The 27,966-nt window shown below is 34.6% G+C and overlaps 1 protein-coding gene across 3 annotated transcripts in view; it reads right to left on the minus strand.

The window, feature by feature from the left end:
* Tenm1 (teneurin transmembrane protein 1) overlaps positions 1–27,966 on the minus strand; it is a 599,693-nt gene that overhangs the window by 163,079 nt on the left and 408,648 nt on the right. For all 3 annotated transcript variants that reach the window (XM_042682396.1, XM_042682395.1, XM_042682394.1), the window contains exons 12-15: positions 15,283–15,468; positions 13,732–13,755; positions 11,718–11,864; positions 721–937 (exon numbers count right to left, since the gene is read on the minus strand). In XM_042682396.1, the coding sequence (XP_042538330.1) occupies positions 721–937; positions 11,718–11,864; positions 13,732–13,755; positions 15,283–15,468 (574 nt within the window). The remainder of the gene's footprint in view (positions 1–720; positions 938–11,717; positions 11,865–13,731; positions 13,756–15,282; positions 15,469–27,966) is intronic.

Here is a 27,966-nt window from a genome sequence, read left to right on the forward strand (position 1 = left end):
CCAAAGAAACATAGGTCCCATGGTTTCCCTTATTTGCAATAGCTAGTATATGTCTGAGTTGAACAGGAAAGGTCAGATAAGTTGATGTTAGGTGAATGAACCCCAAGATAAGTATTCAATTTTTTTTCCTTTCATGCAATTGTTTCTAACATATTTATAAGTGATTTCTTTGTTGCTTTGTATGTCCCTCCCCCACGGTATAACCCATGCTTTCACTGTATTTGATGTTGGTATAATTTGTAGAGGGGAAGGGCAAAAACAAATTGTTTAACTAGGGATACAGGTGGACCCATTGCAACAATGAGATATACAAGTCGTTATGTCAAAAAATCAACTTTACAACTTTGGTGGAGGGTGGGGGAGGACCGGGTGGGGGGAGGTGCAGAGTATGGGAAGGTATGGGAAGGAGAAACAAAGAGGAGGCATCAGTGCTTGAAAAGAAATGTACTCGTTATCTTGCCCATGTAATTGTAACTCCTCTGTATGGAGGAGTTACAAAAAAAGCCTCATGTGCAACTTATAAAGATATATCTTTAATAATCCAGAATCTATAGAAATTTTTTCCACAACTAATCAATAGCACCTTAGCCATTCCAGAGAAATCCTAAGAAAATATATCAGTATAGATTATGTAAACTGGGAAGGAATCTGATTTTTTAAAGTTATCTTTTCACTGATAAAGCAAAATTATCAATTAAGTACTAATAGAAATAAACATACCTGCTGTCAAATGAAATCTCTGCAGGAATGACATGAGTACTGTCTTTGCCAATGAGAAATTTTATTCGATCATAGAAGAGTCTTGAAGTATGTTGGGAGAAGAGGGGCTGGCTTTGCTGAATGAGATCAAGAGGATCTGGTGAGCCTTGACAGAGAGGGCTTACATAACAATTGCTTTGTTGACAACAGTCAGGGTCCACACAGTCTGTCAAACCATCTAACAAAACAAAACAAACAAACCAAATATTACTATTAGGTTTAAGATTAGAAACAAAATAATATGAAATATGCAAAATGGATAAAAATTTAAATATCAGATTAGCAAATCATATTTTGAATTAGAAAAATCTGTTACATTTACTTTTTTGGTGAATTATTGCTTATTGAAGTTTACTTGGTACCTCAGAGAAATATAGGTCTTTTCAGAATTCCTTGTCATTTACAACGTGGAGAATATAGTTTACATAGTTACAGTTTAGCTTTTAGGCATAGTATTTTGTTAGGTAACATTTTTTAAAAGTTTTCTTATTCAGGGAATCTCATCCTTATAAATAAAAACATTTCTGGTGATTTTTAAAATTTTTTATTTTCTTGTAAACATGCTGTATAGATAGGTTACAGTTACATTATTACTAAGGTAATGAGTACATTTCTTGTCGGGCATTCTTCACAACTAGTGTATGTTTGAGCACCCAATTTGAATTTGCATTGTGTTTTTTAACTCCCACTATTATTGCATACTAATAACTCTCAAAATAGACACAGTGATTTTCATGGTGTCAAAATATGTAGAAAAGTGATTTTCTGTGCAGTCAAGGACCTGGGTAGCTTCTTATGTATGCATATACCTGACTTCCACAGAATTACAATTTATATAGAGCCCAGGATTTGTATACTTTATCTTGGTGATGTTGTTGCACACTCAAGTTGCAAAATTACTTTTTTTTTAAAAAGAGGAAATTGTACATAGTTGTACAACTATTTAAAGATAATTTAAAAATAAATACGTTTGAAAAGGGAATTTGTTGAACCAACTACAGTTTGCTTATAACTTGAAAGGAGATTTTTGGTGTGATTATTGCTAAACTTGAGATATATGAGTGTGACAACTTGCTTTCGTTTCCTTGTCCTTCATCATTTGCTCCAGATTCTTGAATCGACTATTGCATCAAGTGGGGAAAAAGAAACACATAAAAGCTTTCACTCTCCATAGAGGACTGCTGTAGGGCTCAAAAGTTATGTAAGGAGGAGGGACTATTGAAAATCTAATAGGTGGTGTTATGTGTTTGGGGAGGTGAAGAGAAAAAGACTCCCTCTTTTTTAGGATCTCAGTGCTTCATGGGAAAAATAGGTGTGTAATCAGATGACTCTTATACTAGTGAAATATAAGAAGTGCTTTAAGACACTTGCATGCAAAGAGAAGTGGCTGAGTGATTAACTGAGCATATGGACACTTCATTCCATACCCAAGGAGCAAAAATCTATTAAAACCTTTCCAGGGTCCTTAAAGCAGGCAACTGGATCTAATTTAGTTGTTTAACCAGGGTAGATATGAAGAGTCTAATCTTCTTAACTTGCAGCTAAGAATAGGGAGCTTCAGATAGATCAGTGGCTCTGTAAGTCTGCAGATGAAAATTCCTGGTCCTGGTTTCCTGCATCTCTTATGCTTGCTCTCCCTCCACTACTTGGCTTTTCATGTTGAGTGAGAGGGAGTAGAGTGTTCCACAGCTGGGGACAATGAAAGTCTGCAACACCAAGAGAGCAGGCAGAGTAGGCATTTGGAACAGTAGCTCTAGGGCACCCAGGAAATATTTTTCCCCACATGTGGTCCTTTTGAATTCCCTGTACCATAGATAGTACTTTGATTTAAAATGCACTTTGTTTCTTTCTTACTTTTCCTGTTTGCTTGGTATGTTTTTGCTCTGGTTTCTATTTTCTCAGTATATATATTTCTTTTTCAGTGATGATTGACTTTTAGTGTGGATTTATTTCTAAAAGAGATTCTCCTTTCCTTCTGTTTCTTCATTCAGCAAAACATATTAAGAAACCTTTTTATGGATTTTAGATGTCACTATCACCTCTCCCTCCAATATGTTATTCTCAGCCTCTTATTAGCACATTATCTCTTTACTCTGCTAATTAAACATCTGGATGCACTGAAAAGCTGGCAAAACTACCAGGCTGATTAGAAGAGTTCTCTGATGTCTGGAATTGGCATATAATACACTAAACAATAAAAAAACTGCATTTAAAATAGGCAGTTACTTTTAGCTTACATTAAAAAAATCAAATAGTGCACTAGTTATTGTTGAGATTATATATGTAGAATCACCTAGTGTGGTGTCTGGAAAAAAATCAACAAATGCAGTTTGGATATTCATAGATATCGTTCAATAACATATATAATTTTATTTTTTATGACAAACTCTGATTTTAGAGAAATACTAATGCCCAAGTCATTTTTAAAATTGGAATCTAAAACTAAACATAGAACCAATTCAAAATTGAGCCAAATTCTCATCTTGATATGTACTGTAGAATTTAAGATGTTTCATAAATTTAGTAATTATCTATTATTCAGAGCCAACACTCTAATACCTCTGCTTTCTGGGAAAACAACAAGACTTCTGCTGAACCTAGGCAGGTTGCATTCAGTCAGAAGAATGACATGTGACCCAAATTATAATTCGTAGACACACCCAGTACATGGATAAAGATCTTCTTACCAATTATCACATTAGTTAACACAGTATATCTAGACTGTTACAAAGATGTGCAAATGATAGTCACACTGGATGTGTATATTTTTTTGGATTAACAGTTCTTCTATTGTTCAAAATTGGAATTTGTGGCACCCTACTAACAGTCAGACTCTGGGTGTAAGGTATGAACATTTCAAATGTTAGCTGATTTTGCCTTTTTACTTTGAAGCTGTTGTCTTTAAGGGAATAAAAATAAAATTTAGCAAGATAGGTGGGTGTTACATTGCCATGAGGGACTAAACATGGTCTTCATAGGTCCTAGCTTGGCCAAGTGATTTAGAAATATTCCAATTCGCTCTATTAGTGCTGATGAAAAGTTAGGACACTGGTTTTTGCTATGTGATTAAATCATCAGTATTAAACTTTTGCCTCTTAAGTGAATCCCCTTAATTGAAAATGAGAATGGAAAAAGGGATAGAAGCAATATAAGGAAATCAAAGAACCATGTTTTCCTATACCTGAAAGGAGTTTACTTACATATCCTTTAGGGCCAGCATCCATATTATCATCTTGATTTAAAAGAAATGGTGGGAAAAAGAATGAACAAATGCAGCAATAATTCTCACCAGAAACTATATTGAAAATGAACTATAAAAGTTGTAGGGGAGGGAAGTCAGGGAAGAAAAGGGAAAAGGTGACACTGTTCAAAAAATGTACTCATTACCTGACTTATTTAACTGTAACCCTTTTGTATATCACCTTTACATTAAAAATAAATTAAATAATTAAAAAAAATAGCCAAGCATCAGCATACCTGCAATCCTAACTACGCGGAAGCCTGAAATTATTGCTATCCAGGCATGGTCCTGGGCAGAAAGAGATATTGGTAGGCTATAGCAAAGATTTTGGAACCATGTATATATTAGTTAATATTTGCTAGGACTAGGTATTTCCACCTCTATCATCTCAGCTAATCTTTGTAACAACCTTGCTAGGTAGATACAATCTCTCTCTCTCTCTCTCTCTCTCTCTCTCTCTCTCTCTCTCTCTCTCTCTCTCTCTCTCTCTGATCAGTTATGGGGCTTGACTTCAGGGCCTGGGCACCTGTGACCAATTTTGCTCAAGGCTAGCATTCTATCACTTTGAGCCACAGAACCACTTCTGGTTTTCTGGTGGTTAATTGGACTTTCATGGACTTCCTTGCCCAGACTGGCTTTAGAGCACGTTCCTCAGATCTCAGCCTCCTAATTAGCTAGGATTACAGGCATAAGCTACCAGTGACTAGTGTAGGTAGTTATCTTAATTTTATTTTATCTTAATTGTATAAATAAAGAAAAGAATGCTACACATGATTGTACAGCTGTAAGAAATTTGAGTCAAGAACATGTAGTGTTCTGATTGCAAATTTCATTCACTAAGCAGTAAGTCTTATTGGTATTGACCCAGCCTGTAGGATTTCCAAGTGCTTGAGTAAATTTGTGTTATTTAGAGAAAATGAAGTAAAGTAATAAAAAAAAAAAAAAAAACTAGTTTGGCTCCAATCTTGACTTTACCACTTAAGATCTACATGATTCTGATTAGTTCCACTCTGGACTCTTGATTTCTGCATCTATAAGATGTAGGTAACAATAATATGTAGCCCATAGAGCTATAAGGATCACACAATTTAATAATCACAAAGATGACACTGCATGTGTTTAGGGTGGTATGACCATAGACTGGGGAACATTATGATTAGAGAAATAAGCAAGACACAGGACAAATACTCCAAGGTCTAGGGATAAGAGTCCTGGGGGTTGCTGCCAGTGGTCTACAGTGTTGTCTCCATTTCATTGAATTTGTCTTAACACAGATTGGAGAGCAAGTAACTTCTGTATATAGCACATTCCGCTGGTTGAAATGTATTCATTTTGTTCACAACATCTGGGTAGGTTGTCACATGGGTAGGGTCTTATAGACTTTAATTAGACAGACATTAATACCATATAATTTTTTACATTTTTTGAATTCACTGATTCAGTGCTTGTCACATTTGTGTAAGAACTAGATTGAAGTTTACCCTTTTTGTAAGTTGTAGACTAGATGTCTGCTAAACCTTAAACTTCTATTCCTATAACATTTGCAAATTTGCCTAGATTTTACTAAACATGCAATTAATGCATGTTGGTAATCAACATTTCATTGATACCACATTCTTTATGTTCATTAAACCACTTTCATTCAGGCATTTTCTCATTTATTTCACCATTATAAAGGTATACAGATGATTGTCAAGTATTACCAGGCTTAGTTGATAATGTGTAATACCAAGTGAGAGTGATGAACTCAGTTATAGAGTAGACTTTCCACACTTCACTTTCAACTGGTAGCATGTGGCATTTTAGGTTCTCATAATTAAGTGATTACTTTTACTAAATATATTGTTTGGAAATGAGAAGGAAATGGTTAGACTAGAATAGTTAGGAACATGTATTTGATTATCAGGTCTTACACACAAAATCTCAAAACTATATGGAGGGAAGGTATCTGGTCTTTAAACAGAGAAAATGCTATTAAATCATTATGCCTTGCCTTTTATTTTCTTATTTATTAAACACTGAAGTACTTTTGTGACATTCAGAACATGAATTTAATTGATCCATGAGTTTATACATGCTCATATTTACACATGGTGCTGTTTTCTAGGTCTAAAACACTATACTGCAAGAGAGGCTTGCAGATAGCTATTACTTTTAATGAATGGTGAATTTTTATGACGAATGATACCAGGAAGATCATTTTGTTTTGGGTAATTTCCTTACTGATTTTGCCAATGAATATGAATATAAACCACAGAAAGAGTTTCTGTAAAAGAAGCTGGGACAAACACGTGATAAGTGTTTAAAAGAGAAAAAAAGTCACGTTGATGTTGATAAAATTCTTATTATGCATTTTAATCTCCCTGTCTTTCCAACCTTATGATCTTTCCATAGCACCAGAGACAACTATAATTTTATAACTAGAATGCATAAAATAGCATCTTTATTGATTGTTGAAGATCTTATAAAGCTCACAATGTTCTGGGTAATTCAATCCCTGTCCCCTTTTATATACTAGCATATCCCTAACTTACTATGTTCTGGCAATAATGACTTCCTAGAAGAGCCTAGTACATTTCTACCACAGGGCACTTGTGCATGCTGTTTCCTTGGTGTTGAATATTCTGAATAGTCTCCTGAATCACTCAGATGTAATTATGTCCTTTGACATGTATGCCTCGCTCAGATTTTTATAGTAGTCTTCAAAATTTTAAATACATAACCTTTGGCACGAATTCTTATTTAATTCTGTCTTGGTTGCTAGATGATAAGTGGAGACATAAGTTGTATTGTTTACAATTTCCTTCCCAGTGTCAAGCATAATACTTCATAAAGAATAGTAATGAATGAATGAGAAATCAGGTACTCAGTGTGAAATGTTTAAGTGAAAGGTAAACATTGGAGTTAAAATTTGAATAAGCACTATCCAATAAAACAAACTCCAAGTTAGGAATGCTCTACTGTTGTGCTAACACAATAAGCCACTATCTTCATGCAGCTATTGTGCACTTGACAGTTTTAATAAATTTTAAGTACTCCCACGTGGTGAGTGGTTATTGTATCAAACAGTGGAACTTTTTAATGTCTCCAAATATTTACATATTGGTGATCTACAAAATTATCCAAACATATTTAAAATGTTTAAATATTTTTTGTTACATTTACCTTTTTTTTCTATTTGGTTTCTTTATTTACTTTTATGTTTGATAACTGTCTTCCCATGATAAGATATGCCATTTCTATTTTCTTTAGTTACATACATTTGATTTTTCTTTTCCTTTTATTCGTTAATGCAACTGAAGCATTATGATTTATTTGATTCTTCAGACATGAATTAAAACTCAAGGTTTATTTTATAGTGCTGGGGATAGAACCTAGGGCCTGTGTATATGAAGCATACTTTATACCACCACTGAGTTACATCCCTAAGTTACAATCCCTAAGTGTTTTTCTTTTTCTTTCTTTCTTTTTTCCTTTTTTAATGGTTGTGGGGCTTGAACTCTACGCCTGGGCATTGTCCCTGAGCTCTTCAGCTCAAGGGGAAGTGCACTATACCACTTGTACCATACTGCCACTTCTGGTTTTCTAGTGGTTTATTGGAGATAAGAGTCTCACAGACTTTCCTGCCTGGGCTGGCTTTGAACCGTGATCCTCATATCTCAGCCTCCTGAATAGCTAGGATTACATGTGTGAGCCACTGGCGCCTGGCCAGAGGTTTTTTATTAATAGCTGTCCCAACACAGTTTACCTTATAATGCTGGTTTTCATCACTGATGTGTGTGTGTGTGTGTGTGTGTGTGTGTGTGTGTGTGTGTGTGTGTGTGTGTGCACAACCATCTGTGCTAAGGCTTGAACTGGAACTTTTCTCACATATGAATTGATATGTAGGAGGTTTTGGTGATCATATTTTTTTGAGAGGTCAAATTGGTAGTCTTTATTAGAAAGCCAGTGACTACGAGCAGACACATGCCCCTAAAAAACTTGCATCCTTGAAAACATTTAAGACTGTTAGGAAACTGAGCCATGAGGGTAGTAGTGAAAGAGCAGACAAACAATCTCAACAAACCAGATCAACTCTAATGGAGAGTGGAAATAGGATGTCATGGTGACCTGAACAAAGTCAGGAGACAGGAGGCATAGCACAAAATGGCAACTGAGCTAGTCAGGGCCTAAGTAGGGTGGTGACCATATTTTTAAAAGAACAAATAAGGACACATGATTGACAAATGAACATCTGGTTACCATATATTAAGTCTCCTTCAGTCATAGGGCTGTGAATGTGGCAGGTGCTTGTTGACAAAAATGAAGTCAAGAAAAGGGATACATGAAGTCAAGGCATTTGATGGGTTTGTGACTTCTATAATAATTAGTTGGCTTTCTTCCCTTCCTTCTTTCTTTTCTTTCTCTTTTGTATTATTTTACAATTTTTTTGTGACAGGGTTATGCTAGCTTCCAGCTAGCTATAAAGCACAAGTTGGTCTCAAACTCACAATTTTTCTGCTTCAGTCTTCTAAATGCTTGGATTACAAGTGTGTACCATCATGTCTACCTCAGTAATTACTTTCATGCTAAGAGTTTCCTTTTTTTGCATGTTAAACAAAATTCAAAGATGATTTATTCTGCTTTGTTTCAGTGTCCAAGGATCTCTTAGGTATCTTGTACAGAAGTTGTGTCACCCACATATTCGATGCAGCTTAATTAGTTACAAAGAGTCACAATGCATTGAATCAGAGTGTTACTAAAGTCAATGGTACAGGAAGAAACAGCATTGCAAATGAATATTCAAAGCTGATTAGGATGCAAAATAATCTTGACATGCTTTAAGTATCAGTTATAATATTCACTAATCAGGTAGCAGCCACTTGAAGTAACTGCTTGAAAGTGATATTTTTTGATTGGAAGATTTCTTGAGAGTTGCACTTTTAAAATTAGGACCACGGTTTTTGAAAAGGTTCAATATACACTTTCTGATTTAATTTAAAATATACATACATATACAAACAAGTATGAAACTATTAATCATCTTTAGCTAAATGAATCCAGCCATTCTGGTAAGCTAGGAAGCTGAGATCACCAAATGCAGAGTATTCAAAGTATTGTTAGGGGTAATACAAAAACATTGTAACAATGTAATTATTGGTCTAATATCATATTCATAAGGCTAACAGAGGTTATTTCCACTATCTTTCTATTGCAAAATAGAATTGAATCTATATTTATCATCAATATCACCTTAATCCTACTAAAGGCAAAATGATAATTGAAACTCTCAAGGAGCTTTCTGCCATTGTTCTCTAAAGCAACACTCATAAAACCACAAGTTGATATGGGGTCTTTGGTTTTTAATTTGCGTATTGATACACAGTTCTTAAAAGGACTATCAGAGGTCAATGCATATTCAGTAAAATCTTCCATATCTTTTCTTTATCTATACATACCACAGACACAGAGAATTGATAACTTATTAATTCATTAATATTTAATTGATCTATTCAGGGAACATTTCAGACTGCCTTGAGGTGACCTTGAGGCCATAAAATGTTTGAAAATTAAATATTTAATTGTTTATTACTTGAAATTTAGTTTGGCTGAAACTCAATTGAGTTAGAAATTACAACTGAACATAACCTTTCAATCCATACATCACCTGAGAGATCTCTGTTTCTAAAACAATGAGACAGATCACCTATATTATGCATCTTGGATCTATCATTTGATTGCTATATAATCTTTAGCAACTTAACTTTTCTCTATCTCAGTTTTCTCATTTTTAAAGTAGTCCCAATAATATGTCCTACACTTTAGAGATTAAATGAAATAATTCACATTAAGGGCATAGGACAGTGCCTAGTACATAGTTAACCCTGAATACAAGTGAGATACCATTATTCATTATAATGAGCATATAACTATGGGACATGGGTCATGTTTGACATGTACCAAGAAAAATTTAAAGTCTAATAACTGCTTGTTTATAAGTACCAGGAGAGATTCACCTCTAACTATCAGGTTTCATGAGAAGTGTGGCTTGAATTAAGAATTTAACTATGGACAGTGAATTGATGTGTGTAGAGAAGAAGTATATAAGTAAGAGGAAGAAAAAAAAGATGAGTCTTGGAGGGTTGTAAAAGCCAACTAAATAATTGAGCATTGTATATTTAATAGAATAATCTTGCTCTGGTTTCCCAAGTGAGGTTTTCAATTTAGACAGGTAGTGAATGGTCTCTTCAGAAAATCATCCAACTTTTGTGTATGTGTGTGTGTGTATGTGTGTGTCTATGTGTGTGTGTCTGTGTGTGTTTGTATATGTAAGTGTTCATGGTATCTTATCTTTTAAGTGTTTTACTTGAATCATTTCATTTAATACTTATAAATACTTATTAAACAGTTAATGCCATTATCAGTCCCATTTTCTTTTGTTCTAATCAGAATCAGAAAGCAACTCTTACATTCAATTTAGTGCTTAAGCCATAACTGTTTCCTTATTAATTTAAGCCCCATGTTTGGATTCAAATTACAAGGGATGAAATTGTCTCAGCAATATAGAAAACCGAGGAGTCGAGTTTAATCATTAACTTCATTTTAAGACAGTATATCCTTGAGCAGAAAGTATGAGAAAAGAAGTGATTTGGGCTATTTTGAGGTCTGATTGTAGAATGTAGAAGATGCTTCAGTTAGCTTCACTTAAACAGTAGTGGTTACTCTGTGCCTTCAAAGCTGCATGTGACTTTCATAGTATCATGCACAGGCAAACTTGGTATCACTGAACAACATAATTAAATAATGTTCATTAGAGCTTGAGAAACACATAAAGGAGGCGGAGGGGGGCAGAAAGAATTTCAGTAAAGGCCTCAAAACATAGTTGGATAGGAGGAATTATTGCTGTTTTTCTATAATGCAGAAATAAATCTATTGATTATAATAGTGTATGATATATTATAAGATTACTACAAATGATTAATATTTGAGAAGATAGAAGTACTTATTGCCTTAGTTTTATTATTATTCATCATATACTACTATTGAATTATCGTACTGTAATCCACAAATTGCTACACTTATTATGTGTCAATAAACATAACAATACATAGCATATTATGTGCACAATTTCCCTTAAATATAAAAAGCTATCATTTTAAAATTCAGTGTCCTGTGAATGATACTGTTGCTAAAATGTAGAGACACAAAAGGGAGCTCTACATGACCGAGAACACAGAAAACATTTTGTAGTGTATAATGTACACTAACATCTGACAGCTTGAACAGTGATATGTTAGCTTACTTTGTCATAGTTAATCCGGTATTGGTTAGTGTGTGTGTCTATGTGTGTGTGTCTGTGAGAATGAACAGAGAGAATGAGAATGAACACTAAATTGAACTTTGGGTCTGTTACTTTCTCCCTGCGTGACCTTGGATAAGTCACTTGCAAGCCTATCCAGAGCCTTTGGTTTCATATGTATACATACATAGGGAAAATAATAGTACCTATACTTCATAGAGTTATTGTGGTAATTAAACAACATATGCAAAGAGTTTGGAATAATACCTAACTACAATAAATTAATATGTTATATCTTAAATATTATGGAGATAAAAATAGTATGGCTATATATAATTTAAACTTAAAATTCTTAATGTTCATGTAACAAGGTTGGTTACTACTATGCTAGAGACTGGGTTATTTTTTTCTTATATTAAGTTTTTATAAGTGACTCACCTCCATCATTGTCCAAGTTATCACCACAAAGCATTTCCATGACAATATTGCAGCCTGTTCCACTCCAACCCACCTGACACACACAGTGCCAACCATTTTGATCCAGTGTACACCGCCCATTTCCAAAGCAGAGCCCTGGGCATCCATCTGAAAAGACAGCACACAGTAACAATCACAGAAACATCAGAAAGGGATTGTCTAACACTGATGCATCAATTGTGTTGTAATCAATTGGGCTCCATTCAGATGAGGCATTGAATAAATGGAAGAGGAGCTTGCTTACTTGCAAAATCTTCCCAGGAAACTTGTTATTCCTTACTTTTCAGTGTTTTTCCTTGGAGAGCTCATTAAGCATTATTAATGCTAACCCCAATTCCTAACTTCTGGTTCAGATAGGATAAAAACTATGGTGGTGACAAGATTTTCCCCCCAAAAAACATGCCTCCTTATCTTAATCAAAATTGGATGGGTAATGCTATATATAGTTATAGTCAATGAGTTTGGAAAACATAGCTGTTTTTATGAAGAAAATCTCTGACTGCTTCTAGCCTGTACTGATTTTTTCCTCATGATGTATTGCTCCTGGACTTTGGTATGTTGGTATATAGTTTAGGACACACGATTCCTTATAAATATGCAGCAATTGCTTTGCATCTATTCACATTTTCATGATTATTATTGATCTGAGAGCTAAGGCTGAAAAATATTACTTTTGCTTTTTCTCTAACAGAAGCCAGTATAACAGTATGCCTGTAATAATGCTATTAAGTGCTTAGCAAATGTTTATGGAATTAAAGCATGCCAGATGTAGATTTTCTGAATTCTGTAGAATAACTGAAAAAAGTATTTTCAATAGGACAGAATAATGGAGTTTTATCTATCAACAAAAGCACCAGCACTCAAATTGGTCTCTCTTTTGACTTTTTGTTTCTTCTTCTCTAATAGCCCTAAAAATACCCTACTATTTCTATAAGCAGTTGATGATTAGGGTCTAAAAAGGGGTTAACTTCACATGTGTCAAGTAAACAATGGAGATAGCAAATATCTTCTGAGTGTTTTTCCAGTAGCTCAACAAGACCAGACCTCCATTTTGATAGCCCAATCAACATTCTTTTCATTTTTCTGTATTTGAAAATATTCAGAAGTATAAAAGAGCAGAAAAATGAGCTTTAAAATCTGTAGAAGTAACCCAATGTTCCTTCCAAATGGTTTTCTAAGCAATTATCAACAGGCTAGAGGAGGAAAAACCTTTAAAATGACAGATGGCTTACTAGAAAATATGAAAAGTTTTATGTGTATAATTTCTTCAAGTCATGGCTTACAATGAACATACATAGACTATAAAAGGGAATTTATCTAGTTCCATTCTATTGGATATTCAAAGTAAAAGGAAAAATTAGAGATAATTTGGGACCTATTCAGCTTCTGAAGCTGAGATGATGAAAGACACCAGGGCATCCAACAGAATATCCCTTGTCTCTGTCAAAGGCAGAATCCTAAAGGGATTGGAGGATGGTATACTTCTAAGGGGATAATACTTTGCCCTTGTAAGGATTTAAAGTCTTTGCATATAGATGTAAGTATTTATTAAAATATTAAAGAAACAGTTTAGCTGGCAAGCTGTTCTGTTGGCAGGTTCAAACACACCAGATACAGACACAGACACAAACACAGACACAGACAAACAGACAGACAGACAGACAGACAGACACACACACACACATCTCTGTACAAAGACAAGAAATATTAGTTCTTAAAGTTGCTTATTAGTTCATTCTATCCTATGGATTTTTTTTCCTATTGGACTTGGAAAAAGAACAGATTATCTTCCAATCAAATTAATACAGTATATACCTGACAATATTAAACTTAAGTAAAATTACATAAAATTAGAAAGCAAAATCAAACAATACATAAAACAAGAAAACAAAACCCAAACCTTCTTCTTCTGTATGTCTATATTCTGCCTAATACATATCCTTTTGCTTTAAAACTGATGAGAAAAATGTCTTACCTCGAACAGCATCTAAGTAGTGAGCTAAAAAGGAAAAAAAGTGGAATTAACTGAATTTCTGGGAGAACAAAGCTATGAAACATATTCTAATGGTTTATCATCTGTTGCCTGAGAGAGTCACTTTTGAAACACCTCAGCTCAAAAGTTTGTACACAGGCCTGTGTAGTTTGTGAGTAATATTTTCTGTGGAGAAAATATTAATGGCCTTTCTGCCAGAAACTCTATTAAGCTTCCTAAAAAAGTGTCATATTTCACTAAAAGTATAAAATTGCATTTTACATTTCAGTAATAACTTCTGTAAAAAAGCATTCGCTTCCACTTCTTATTGGTAATATCTTTCAAAGGGAGTTCTGGAGTAACCACCTTTGGTAATCATCACAATATTTAAGTCTTCTTATGTGAAGGCAATAAACACACTCTCGTGCAGGAATGTAATTATTGAAGCTGCATCTGAATCTCAATCCTCACCACATTTTTAATGAATCTTAAATATTTTCCACAGTCACAGAAGAAGACTAACTTTACCATTAGTAGACTACTAATGCATTATATTAAAAGTATATATTATACATGTTATAAGTAGTATACATTGCTTTGGTAGGTTCCAATCATTATAACAGCATACTTTCACCTAAAAAAAGCTATAGTATAGTCTAGTGGGAAAAAAGTTCCACAAACAATGAGCTGTGAATCCAGAACCTCATTCAGGCCCTTGCTCTACATGTGTTTTTTGTCTAGTCATGGCCTGCTACGGGAACGTTGCAACTCATTTTCCTTATTCAAACTTATTTTCCTTATTCCTCATTGCACTTGTCCTTCTGTTAAGGGTTTTGATTTGCTTTTTGGGAAAAAAGTTCTCTAGTAGAAACCTCAATTACTACTAGTGTCTTTTATAGTGAGAAGATCAAAATGGTAGATTAATTATTGTATAGGTTTTCCCCTGTCTATAGACTGATCTCCCAAGCAGTGCCCTGAAAATGTGTGAAATTGATGACAAAGGGGGAGAGAAGATGGATGCTTCTGAACAAATGTTCTGTAGTACTGAATAAGGATAAACCATTGAACACAGATGTTCTATTGATGATAGGTCAGGAGTGCCTTCCTCATATACATTAAAGACAGACTCTAATGATATCAAATGGCCCCTCTTAAAATAGTCCCATTTAATGAAATTGCCTTTAAGTGCTTTCAACTGAAACAACCTATACTTTTCAAGAGGAAAAATGGATAGTGAATATTACCTTTACAACAAAAGCACTTCTTTTATTAACTAATGACACTCTATTCCAATGTAACATATTTCATTTGTGTAGCTCAAAGCAGTTGAAAGCGCAAAACATAAGGAACACTGAAGTAATGAGAAATAAGTAGGATATTATCAACAAAAGAAAACTCAGTTCACACAACTTTCAAAGTTAGACAATTCTCCTACCTCTCCCATTCTTCTTTAACATCTAATATGACTAATCACAACTGCCAATTAGATCACTAGGCTGATCTTGCTTCTTTAATTAGTCCAATTTACATTGGCCAAAGAATTCTAATACTTACCAATTGTGCAGTGGTCACCTTCCCATCCAGGGCTACACTCACATTTTCCATCTTTGCATTGACCATGCTCAGCACAGTGAGAATGACAGGAGCGTTCTTCACATGTTGGTCCTACCCAGCCTTCTTCACATTGACAAATTCCCCTTGAACAGACCCCATGGCTACCACAATCCATTGTACAGAGCTCTGTAGAGAATTCAAAGAAGTTGTATTAACATGTTATTAAAAACAGCATCCATTCCTTCCAAAATACATTAGAATCTATGAACATCTGTCTATTGGTGCATTCTAAACAAAATGATTGTGAACATTTAATGCAAACAACATATATTTAGTATCAAAATAAATAAAAAGAATTTGTTTAAAAAGATTGTCATATAGCTACATATAAAAATAAACTCTGAGTCAGGCGCCAGTGGCTCATGCCTGTAATCCTAGCTACTCATAGGCTGAGGTCTGAGGATCATAGTTCAAAGCCATCCCAGGCAGGAAAGTCCATGAGACTCTTCAAATAAACCACCAGAAAAACTGATGTGGCACTCTGGCTCAAGTGGTAGAACTCTAGACTTGAGATGAAGAGCTCAGGGACAGTGCCTACACCCAGAGTTCAAGCCCCACAACAGGCTAAATAAATAGCACTAAATTGCTTTTGAGAAGTCCATAGAATGATAATGGCAATAACAGCTAGAAATGAAGGGACCATGCAACAAGCTGAAAGGGTGACTGATCAAGACATATTATATTCATAAATTGCTTTGTTAAATGGCAACTCCTTTGTGCAATTACTTAAATATAATAATAAAAATAAATAAAAGAAAATGGAAAAATTACCTTGCAATTGGTAGCTTACTTCTATAATATTAGCTACTCAGGTGGCTTAGATGTGAGGATCAAGATTTGAAGCCAGCCCGGGCAGAAAAGTCCATGACACTCTTATCTCCAATAAACTACCCAAAACAACAGAAGTGGAGCTATGGCCCAAGTGGTAGAACACTAGCCTTGTGCAAAAGAAGGTCAGGGATACTTCGTAGGCCATGAGTTCAGGCCCCAGGAATAGGAAAAATGATCACAGATAATGCTGAGGAGATTCGATATACTACAAAAATCACTGAGGGGAAAACAAAGTAATAGTGCCTAACTTCAGGAATACATCTTTAATAATTTGAAAGACTAGCTCTCTCTTTTTCTTTTTTTTTCTTGCTAATATGAGGAGTTCACTTGAGCCTTGTGCTCTTGCTCAACTTGCTTGTTCACCACTGGGTCTCTATCACTTGAACCATTTCTCTAGTCCAGCATTTTGTTGGTTAATTTGAAAAGGAGTCTCTCAGACTTTTCTGCCCATTCTGTTGTCAAATCACACTCTTCCTCATCTCAGCTCCCAGAGTAGCTAGGATTACAGGTGTGAGCCACTAGAAAGCATCTGGCTGGAAAGAATAGCCAAGAAAATTTATAATATTCAAAATGTAAAGCTCCTAGTGACAGTAATTAATTGGTTTCTCTGATCACACAATCAATATTTGACTTTATTTTAAGCATATAAATGATTCCTGGTTGATTAAGATACACAGCCTTCTTATCCTGAAATGATATTAAGTATTTAGCCAATGGGGTTGTGTACTTGCTCTGCTCAAGTTCTCTCCTTCGTATCCTTGACTTCTTGATGAGAAACGTTGAATATTAATAAAGTCATAACAGTATAAAATAAAAGCTTAGCAAGGCTCTTTCGTGATCTAATTCCCTTGCTAGAGAACTGAGAAGGAATCCATTGGGATTTAATGGTCATAAGTTCTTGAAGGAAAAAGAAAGAGTTCTGGACACTAACTTTATTTTTACATACTCTCAAATATTGCAATGGGTTTGCTATTAATATAGAAGCATTCAGGTGTAATTACATTAATCAATTCCATAGGTAGTAGCATGGTTTTTTCAGTATGTGGCAATCTGGATCAATTTGCCAACTAATTTCTTTCCAAGTATTCTTTTAAGGTTGAGGTTTATACAAAAGAGGAGTAGATTTTAAATAAAGTAATCTACACAGTTTTGATACTCTCTGCTTAATTGCCATGTGCAACTTAACATTATGCAGTCTCTGACTTGTGTTAAGTATTTGACAGAAAGAATAACGTTTAAACTTGGTTTGTCAAACTGATTTGAGATGTATGTAAAGGTAATACAGGAATTCCTCAAGATTGAATATAAGAGATAGAAGAAAGGGGAAAAAAAAGTTTGTCTTAAATTAATTAATAGACAATACTACAATTAGTGGAATGGGGAAAGGCTGAGATGGTAATAAGGGCCAAGGAACACAGATAAATATTAAGCTATGTCCATAGAGTACAATAAATATCAACTAAGTATTGGAATAGTCATTCTGAAAGGCTAGTGCTAGAGATATAAAGCTGATGGTCTTTGAAGCATGAAACTGATTGATATCCCCAAACAGAGATTGAGAAATAAGTTCTGAAATATTCCACTAATGTATACACTACCCTATTACAAGAACACATAATTAATATTTGTCAATTAAAAAGAAAATACAAAAATGTTCAGATGATATTAAAGGAAAATGAATCTGTGCATGTATGTGTGTGGGGGGGATATCCTTCAATGGATATTGTGACTCCACTCCTCTTTCTTTTTTTGGTGCAGTGATTTCAACCGGTATCTCATATTTTCTGGGAAAGTGCCCTATCACCTTATCCAAGTCTCCATCCCAGCTGGCTTCTTCCTCTCTCGTAGTTTCATGGGTGCTCTGAGGTTAAAAAGTCCTCTGCTGAGCATTCCCATCACAGATCGACACATCTGAAACCATAAGCCCCCAAAAATCTTTCCTCTCTGTGTTTGCTTTTTCATTCTTTTTAAAATATATTTTTATTGTAAAGATACTGCACAAAGGGGTTACAGTTACATGAGTAAGATAATGAGTACATTTCCTATCAAGCATTGTTACCCCCTCCTTTGTTTTTCCCCTACCATCCCTTCCCCCAACTCCCCAACTTTTCCCTCCCTCTCCCTCCAAGCTGTGAAGTTCATTTGCAACAGTGTGTCTTGTACATCTCATTGTTACAATGGGTCATCCTGTATGCTTAATTCAGCATTTTCTTATTTCCCTTCCCCTCCCCAAATTAAAAAAATGTATATACAAGATGCAGTGCACCAGAATAAAATACAGTGAAAATGGTTTATACCATGGGGGAAGAACATATAAAAGAAGCAGAAAAATCACACAGTACACTATAAGTACATTAAAACAACAGCAAGAAAGATAGAACCTCTTGTGTCTTAGGATTCATCTCACCTAACATCAACTTATCTGACCTTTTATGCTTGTCACAGACATATACTAGTTACTGCAAATAAGGGAAACCATGGGACCTATGTTTCTTTGGGCCTGGCTTACTTCACTTAATATAATTTTTTCCAAGTCTTTCCATTTCCTAACAAATGGGGCAATGTCATTCTTTCTGATGGAGGCGTAGAATTCCATTGTGTAACATACCACATTTTCTTGATCCATTCATCTACTTAGGGGCATCTGGGTTGGTTCCATTATTTAGCTATGGTAAATAATGCTGCCATAAACATAGTTGTGCTGGTAGCTATAATATGGTCTTGTTTGTGATCATTTGGGTAAATGCCCAAAAATGGGATTGCTGGGTCATAGGGGAGCTATATGTGGAGTCTTTTGTGGAACCTCCACAATTGTAACCCCTCTGTATGGTATTTTCACAATTTATGTATATGTACTTAGAACTCAGAAAAACTAAATCTCCGAACAACAAATCCTCCTGATTAATAAATGGGCTAAAGACTTAAAGAGAGACTTCTCTGAAGAGGAAATTAGAATGGCCAATAGACACATGAAGAAATGCTCAACGTCTCTGCAAATAGGAAAACCATGGGACCTATGTTTCTTTGGGCCTGGCTTATTTCACTTAATATAATTTTTTCCAAGTCTTTCCATTTCCTAACAAATGGGGTAGTGTCATTCTTTCTGATGGAGGCATAGAATACCATTGTGTGTATATACCACATGTTCTTGATCCATTCATCTACTGAGGGGCATCTGGGTTGGTTCCCTATCTTAGTTATTATGAATAATGCTGCGATAAACGTGGTTGTGCTGATAACTTTAGTATAGCCTTGTTTGTGATCGTTTGGGTAAATGCTCAAAAGTGGGATTGCTGGGTCATAGGGGAGCTCTATGTGGAGTCTTTTGAGAAACCTCCATACTGCTTTCCAAAGTGGTTGAACAAGTTTACACTCCCACCAACAATGCAGTAGGGTTCCCTTTTGGCTACATCCCCTCCAACATCTGTTGTTATTAGATTTCTTGATTTTAGCCATTCTAACTGGGGTGAGGTAGAATCTCAATGTTGTTTTGATTTTCATTTTTTTAATGGCTGGAGAAGTTGAGCATTTCTTCATGTGTCTATTGGCCATTCTTATTTCCTCTTCAGAGAAGTCTTTTTAATTTTTTAAATTTTTTTATTTTTTTGAGATTTTTTATTATTATGAAAATACCATACAGAGGAGTTATGATGTCTTTGTTGCTTTGTATGTCCCTTCCCCACGATATAACCCCTGCTTTCACTGTATTTGATGTTGGTATAATTTGTGGAAGGGAAGGGAAAAAACAAATCGTTTAAATAGGGGTATGGGTGGACCCATTGCAACAATGAGATGTACAAGTCGTTATGTTGAAAAAGAGAAGTCTCTCTTTAAGTCTTTAGCCAGCTTATTAATGGGGTGGTTGTTTCTTTGAAGATTTGTTGTCAGGGGATCTAATTTTTCGATTTTTAAGTATATTTTATATATGAGACCCTTGTCTGTTGTGTGGCTAGTGAAGATCTTCCGGTCTGTGGGCTTCCTATTGATCTTGCTAGCTATGTCCTTTTCCATGCAGAAACTCTGCAGTTTCATGCAATTCCATTTGTCCAACCTTTCTTTGATTTGTTGTGTTTCCAGGTCTTTATGAAAGAAATTTCGGCCTGTGCCAAGGAGCCTTAAAGTTTCTCCTTTTCCTTACTGTAATATTTTCAGGGTGTCGCCTTTTACTTCGAGGTCTTTGATCTATTTGGAGTTGAATAGATCAAGAAAATGATATCTATCTATCTATCTATCTATCTATCTATCTACCTACCTATCTATCTATCTATCTATCTATCTATCTATCTATCTATCTATCTATCTATCTATCTATCTACCTACCTACCTACCTACCTATCTATCTATCTATCTATCTATCTATCTATCTATCTATCTATCTATCTATCTATCTATCTATCTATCTATCTATCTATCTATCTATCTATCTGTCTGTCTGTCTGTCTGTCGATCTGTCTATCTATCTATCTATCTATCTATACATGTGATGGTATTCTATTCCTCTATCAGAAAGAATGACTCTGCCCCATTTGTTAGGAAATGGAAAAACTTGGAAAAGTGAAGTAAGCCAGACCCAAAGAAACATAGGTCCTATGCTTTCCCTTATTTTTCAATAACTAGTATACATCTAGGATAACCTTACCAGACAAGCAGAAAAGGTCAAAAGCTATGTACATATGACCATACAAGGTGATACTAAGTGAAATGAACCCCAAGATAGGGACACAAGAGGTATTTTTTCATTGTCGATGTTGTTTTTAATGTACCAAGTGAGTTTTTTGTTTCTTTTGTATGTTGTTCCCCCATGATATAACCCCTGTTTTCACTGTATTTTATTCTGGCTCCCTGTATCTTGTAAATACATTTTTCTAATTTGGGGAGGAGAAGGGAAATAACAAAGCTGAAACAAGAGTACAGGTTGACCCATTGTAACAATGAGATGTATAAGACACTATGATGAAAATGTACTTTACAACTTCAGGAGGGTGGAAGGGAGGAGTAGGGGAAATGGGGTGGGAAGGGATTATAGGGGAAAAACAAAAAAGGAGGTAATAATACTACATAGGAAATGTACGCATTACCTTAATCATGTAACTGTAACCCCTCTGTACAGTATCCTTACAATAAAAATATTACAATAGAAAATAATAGTGAAGCATAGTATCTAAATTAAGATATAATTGAGACTTATACTAATAATTCATGCCAGTAAATTTGAAGTCTTACACAAAGTAGGTATTTTTAAAGAAAACAAATGGATTTCAGAGGAAATACAAAACCTGAATTACCTATCAAATATATTGAAGATAGCCCAGATGGCTTTATAGTATGGTATATCTTGCCAAATTTTTAGAGGACAGATTATTTCTACTTTAAATTACATGAGAATTATTTTGTAACAGTCCTATATTCTGTTGCAAAAATGCAGTAATAAAAAATGGGGAGTGTTTTTCAAACAGGCCAATTTTATCACGACTATTGTAAATTCTTCAATAGAATAACTGCAAATCAAGAAAGAAATATACAAACACACACAGACACACACATACGCATACAAACCGCAACAGAAATCACAATCAAATGAGATAAATGTCAAGATAGTTTCTATAGAAAATCTATTAAGGTGATCTATCATTGAATTTATCCATTTTACTTTAATCCATTTCATAATGACTGATGAAAAATGTGATCTTATTATATACAGAAAGAGCACTCTACAAAATTTAATTGACATTTATAAGATCTAACAAATAGGACTATAAGGCAACTTACTAGACATAAGGATAGTGATTTACAAAAATACTATAAGCACTATAGTTGTAACAATGAGTGAAATTTCCCTTAAACAAAGAAGAAAAACTAAAATTAATTTCTCCTATATCAGTATTATCCTGCAGATCTTAGCCAACACTATAAAGTAACCACAAATATAAAATGTGTAGTATCAAGAAAGGGATAGACAAAACAATGTACATGTAAACTATGAAAATCAATGTGAATATAACAAGGTTACTAGATGCAAGAGCAAATTTAAAAAAGTATCAATATCAACATAATCAACATTCCTTTATATCTGGCACAGCCAATTTGAACATGGAATATTCATTTATTTAGTTAGTTATTTACTGCCAGTATGGTGATTTGACCTCAAGGCCTCAAGTTTGCTTAGCTTGTTTGTGTAGCTGGCACTCTACCATTGGCTTTTGCTGATTATTTTGGAGATGGAGTCTTGCAGAATTTTCTGGCTTGGCTGTCTTCAAACTGCACTACTGTTGGTTTTAGGCTCCCAAGTAGCGGAGGATATTAGGTGTGAGACACCATTTCCAGCTTATTATTATTTTATAGTAGCATTAATTTATTGGGCAAGAAGGTTCCATTTTGATATGTCCATGTATGCATACCATGTTCCTTGATCAGACTCAGCCCCTCCATCAGTGCCCTCTTGCACTGCCACGATCCCTCTTCTCAAAACAGCAAGTTTCTTTATTAAATTTTCACACCTGTACCTAAAGTATGTTGACCTTATCCTTCACCTTCTCTGTTCATTCCCTCCACTCCCAGTAGTACCCACACATTGGATAGGACTTGGTTTCAGTGTGTGGTAATTACCTTCACAATATTAAAAAAGTGGAATAAAAAAAACAATCCACGTATTATATAAATATATGTATATATAAAGCCTGTACTGAATTTGAAATATTATGTTGATGTGCTGATCAAAGTACTGTCTTTTGAATTAAAAAATATTTTTACAAATGCAAATCCTGTACTTTAAACAGATTAAACCCATTCATGCTCACTTTCTCAGTCTCCTCTCCCTCATTTTTCTACTGTTTTTTCCCCTCCTGACCCTCCTCATCTCCAAATTGTAGGGTTCATTTCAAGCACAATGACCTCTATTTTATCTTGATTTTCACTACTTAAGTTATATAGTTAAGAGTAATATTGCTGGAGCATATGGGAATACTATTTAGTTTGTTTTTGAACTTCCATGCGGATTTCCATAGCGATTTCATTAGTTTGTATTCCTACCAACAGAGAGAAACTTTGCCAGCATTTGTTGAAGAACATGTGATCATTAAAAAGATTTCATTCATAACACTAAGAAGTCTAGAAAAAAGTTCAATAGCTTTTTATATAAAATTTAAAAATCTTATTGAAGAACACATACAAAAAGTCATTCAGTTGAGATATTCTGTACTGTGTTCATAACTCACAAGCCTCAATATCATTAGGATGTCAACTTTCCTCTGCTAGTTCTATAAATAAAATGTAATTCCAGTCAATATCCCATTTTTCAGAGCTTAAAAATAGGATCTTAAAATCCAGATAGTTGAGAAAAGACCAAGAATATTCAAGAATATTTTGAGAAACTGTGTATTAATTGGTGAGTTTGTCCTATCCTATATGTCCAGTAGGAAAAATTCTAAATTTTAAATATCCAGTTGGAAAATTTTAATGTACTCGTATATTACAAAAGCATTCAAAATACCTTGAATAATATAAACACATGCCTCCATGTGGATAAACCCCCAAAAAGTCATTCATATGGAGTTTAAATAGATGAAAAATAATAAGATATTTTACAGTTAGATACATATTTGAAAAAACTTAAAAAAATATAAAATGATTACATGTAGGATAATAATTTTTTTAGAAAAAAGATGGTGGATATGATCCCATCATCATTATCCTGATAATGATATGTTGTATAGATGTATTGAATTTCTATTCTATGCTCCATAATGTGTACAATAGGAGACATTATGAATAAAATTTTATTGAAAATGATGCATAGTTTTTATATTTGTTAAATTTTAAAACAAAGCAGTATGTTTATTTCCACTGCTATTTTGTATACTTGAAATATGTAATAATAAATTATCAAAAATTCAGAAAAAATTAGCAAGAAACAACAGTCTTTTATGGACTACTTAATAAATACTGACAAGACTGAGCACTCCTCGATACAAAGCCCTTCATAGACAGAAGTCAAGACCACAAGCCTGATTTACTGTTTAAGAAACTCAAGGATCCAGGTGGGAAGCTATCCTCAAAAGTAAAGGAATCCTCTAAGAAATAAATTACTACAAATGGAGCAGCAGATCTTCAATAGTAAACATTTCTCATTTTGAATTACATCACCATTTCTGCAACTGTATCCAGTTTCAATGGGAGTTTCTGAACTGATTCTAGGATGTTTTTAATCTCAATTTCCTTATGATCATCACTGGGGTTGCTGCGGGAAAATAATAACAGAAAACAGATCTGGCAATTGTATAATATATAAGCCTGATAAAATGGTATTTGTTCTAACATATTTGTCTCATAAATAGTTCTTTTCCATGATTAATATTTTCTATGTGATTGAAAAATACATTCACATTACTGACTGCAAAATATGACAAAGAAATGTTAAAATACAAACATTACTCTGTGAAAATGTATTGGAAAAGAATGTGAATAAATATGGGCAAGCACTTTAAAGTTCTATTGAGATTTATTTTGCTGGTCCTGGGGCTTGAACTCTGGTCTTGGTTGCTGTCCCAGAGCTTTTGTGTTTAAGGTTAGCACTCTACCACTTGAGTCACAGCTGCACATCTGGCTTTTTATTAGTTAATTGGAGATATGTGTCTCATGGACTTTCCTGCCCAGTTTAGCTATGAATCTTGATTCTGCGATCTCAGCCTCCTGAGTAGCTAGGATTACAGTCATGAGCCACCAGTGCCTTGTGAGACATTTCATTTTTAATAAGTTCATGCATGTGAGCAATCAACAACAGTTGTATAAATAGGACTAGCATGCAACTGTGCCACTTGTTTGCTGCATCCTGACAAAGAATAACTTGATAAACATTAAATCCTTGAGAACCACTTCTCTGAGGTTTACTTGTCAGACAGATGGAATTTTTTAAGTAAATTTTATTATGCTTGGCATTTCATCTGCATTCAATATTGGAAAATGATAATGTTATCACTCCAAAATATTAAGTATGGCTATCAGGTTTTAGAATATACATATATAAAAATTCAATCTTATAATATTGCATTCTAAAGAAGGAAATAAAGCTCTGATATAAAAAATTCATGAAAATTAAGAAACTATTAGTTTGTCTGCACTGGAATCAATTAAAAATCTAAGAACATGTAGCAAAAACATCAAGAAGTAGGAATGAATAAATAAGTAGAGATGCTTTTGTCAAACTTTACTTATTTTTGTCAAATAAGTAGAGATGTTTTTTGTCAAACTTTACAACCATTTTTATTGGAGGAAAAAATGAGATTTATTTTTGCCTGATGCCAGTGGCTCACACCTATAATCCTAGGTACTCAGGTGGCTGAGATCTGAGGATCACGGTTCAAAGCCAGCCTGGGCAGGAAAGTCCGTGGAACTATTACCTTCAATAAACCACCAGAAAACTGGAAGTGGTGCTGTGGCTCAAGTGGTAGAACAGTTGCCTTGAGCTGAAGAGCTGAGGGACAGCAACCAAATCCAGAGTTCAAGCCCCATGATCAACCAAAAAAAGAGAGAGATTATTTTTATTGTTTTGTGTGATTAATGTGAAAAATTAAGGTGATATTAGTATATTAATATTGGTAAATGTGGACAGTTTCAATCCAAGCAGCTTGAGTACTCGAAAATTTTGACAGTATATATAGCATAAAATCAAACAATATATTATTAAGAAAAAGTTTGTAGGGCTGGGAAGGTGGCTCAGTGGTAGAGTGCTTGCCTTGCATGCCTGAGGTCCTGGGTTCGATTCCTCAGCACCACATAAGCAGAAAAAAAAAGCCGGAAGTGGAGCTGTGGCTCAAGTGGTAGAATACTAGCCTTGAGGTGAAGAGCTGAGGGACAGTGCCCAGGCCCAGCATTCAGGCCCATGATCGGACCCCCCCCCCCCAAAAAAAAAACAAAAAAGAAAAAGAAAAAGTTTGCATAGTCTCCATATTTGAGTGATCTTCATTTTACTACTTTCTATCCATTACATTTCTCAGGAGCAGATAGATAAACTATGAGACAATGGAGACTGTTATCTATATGCACATACACATGATATTTTGGTACTTATCTCTGAAAGTTAATTTTTAATATAGCACATCTATGATATTGCATAGAGTTAAGTTCAATAGAACCTCAACTCAGTCTTTGTAGAGATTAGAGGGTGCTTGCAATCACCTTGCTATGACAAAGACTGGGTTTCACTGAAAACCTATATGCCACATTTTCTATGTTCAGAAGTTTGGATCTTAAACATCCCCCAATGGTCTATGTATTAAAATCTTGATACGCAACTTGATGTTACTAGTAAGTGATACTCACAAAATGCTATGTTGGAAATGAACTTTACAACTCGGTGGGGGGAAGGGAAACTGGGAAAAAATGAGAGAGGGGATAATACTGTTCAAAATGAAATGTACTCATTACCTTACTTATGTAACTGAAACCCCTCCGTATAATACCTTTGCAATAAAAAAGACTAGATGGTATAAAAAAAAGTGGTGCCTACTGGGAGGTCTTTAGGTCATTTTGGAAGTGATATCCAAACGGATTGTGAAATTGTTCTTTTTTCTCTTTCTTTCACACGCTTATGCTATGATGTGCTGCCTTGCCATTGCCTAAAAGCAATGGAACTAATCAATTTTGGACTGAAACCTCCAAAACGGTATGGAAAAATAACCTTTTTTTTATAAGCTGGTTATTTCAGGTGTTTGCACAAGTAGCAAGATACAAGCAGCAGTAGAAAAAACAATAACATATTCCAGCATCATACACAATTTTGAGCCACAAATTCATGACAGGTATGAGTAATAATTCCTTGAAATGCAATTTTTGAAGATCCAGAGTTACATTGACTTTTGTCTTAAAGTTTTATGGATTTGTTATCACATATGACCTTAAATTTCTTTAAGTTAGATTTTCCTTAACTATGAATTTGATAACTGTTCTTTGGTAGGTATGAAAAGCCTGACAAGTCAGAAAAGGACTACAAATGGCTTACAAGCTTTTAATTCAATAAAATAGTCAGCTGGCTTTTCACTATACAGAATCTCTTTTGCAATGAGTCTTGTTTCCTTGTTCGCTAAATAAAATATTATCTTTCTAACTCAAGATGACACATTTTACATAGATGAAGTTATAGACTTAGAAAATGTTTCAATACCTTGATTATAAACCTGACAATAACTGCAATCCTTTGATTACAGAGAATATTAGAAGTATATAGATAATTTCTCAAAATGTTTATCACTTGACAAGGTAGGCTCAAGGTTTTTAGGGTAGAAGTATCATCCTTAAGGAGCAAATATTAATTTTTGAAAGTATTAATGTTTCACCAGCAGTAGGACATGTGAGGAGAACTGATTTGTTTAGCAATGAAAAAACTTTGTTTGGTTGGACAAATCAGATTGCATGCAACTGGAGACCTGCATGGCAAAGGATAGTTGGCAAGATCAATAGAAGGCACACGGATTGGGAGATCTTCACTAGCCATACAACAGACAAAGGCTTCATATATAAAATATACTTAGAACTCAAAAAATTATTTTTTTATTGTGAGAATACCGTACAGAGGTATTACATGGGCAAGATAACAAGTACATTTCTTATCAAGCATTGTGGCCTCCTCTTTGTTTCCCCTTCCCATCCCTCTCCATACTCCCCCCCTCCCCCCACCTGATACTCCCCCCCCCCCGCACCAAAGTTGTGAAGATCTTTTTTCAACATAACAATTTGTAGATCTCATTGTTGCAATGGGTCCACCTGTATCTCTAGTTAAAAATTTAAATCCCCCAATAA

The sequence above is a fragment of the Dipodomys spectabilis genome, unplaced genomic scaffold (assembly GCF_019054845.1).
Source record: "Dipodomys spectabilis isolate Male_0828 unplaced genomic scaffold, ASM1905484v1 ptg000071l, whole genome shotgun sequence".
NCBI classification, from domain to species: Eukaryota; Metazoa; Chordata; class Mammalia; order Rodentia; family Heteromyidae; genus Dipodomys; species Dipodomys spectabilis.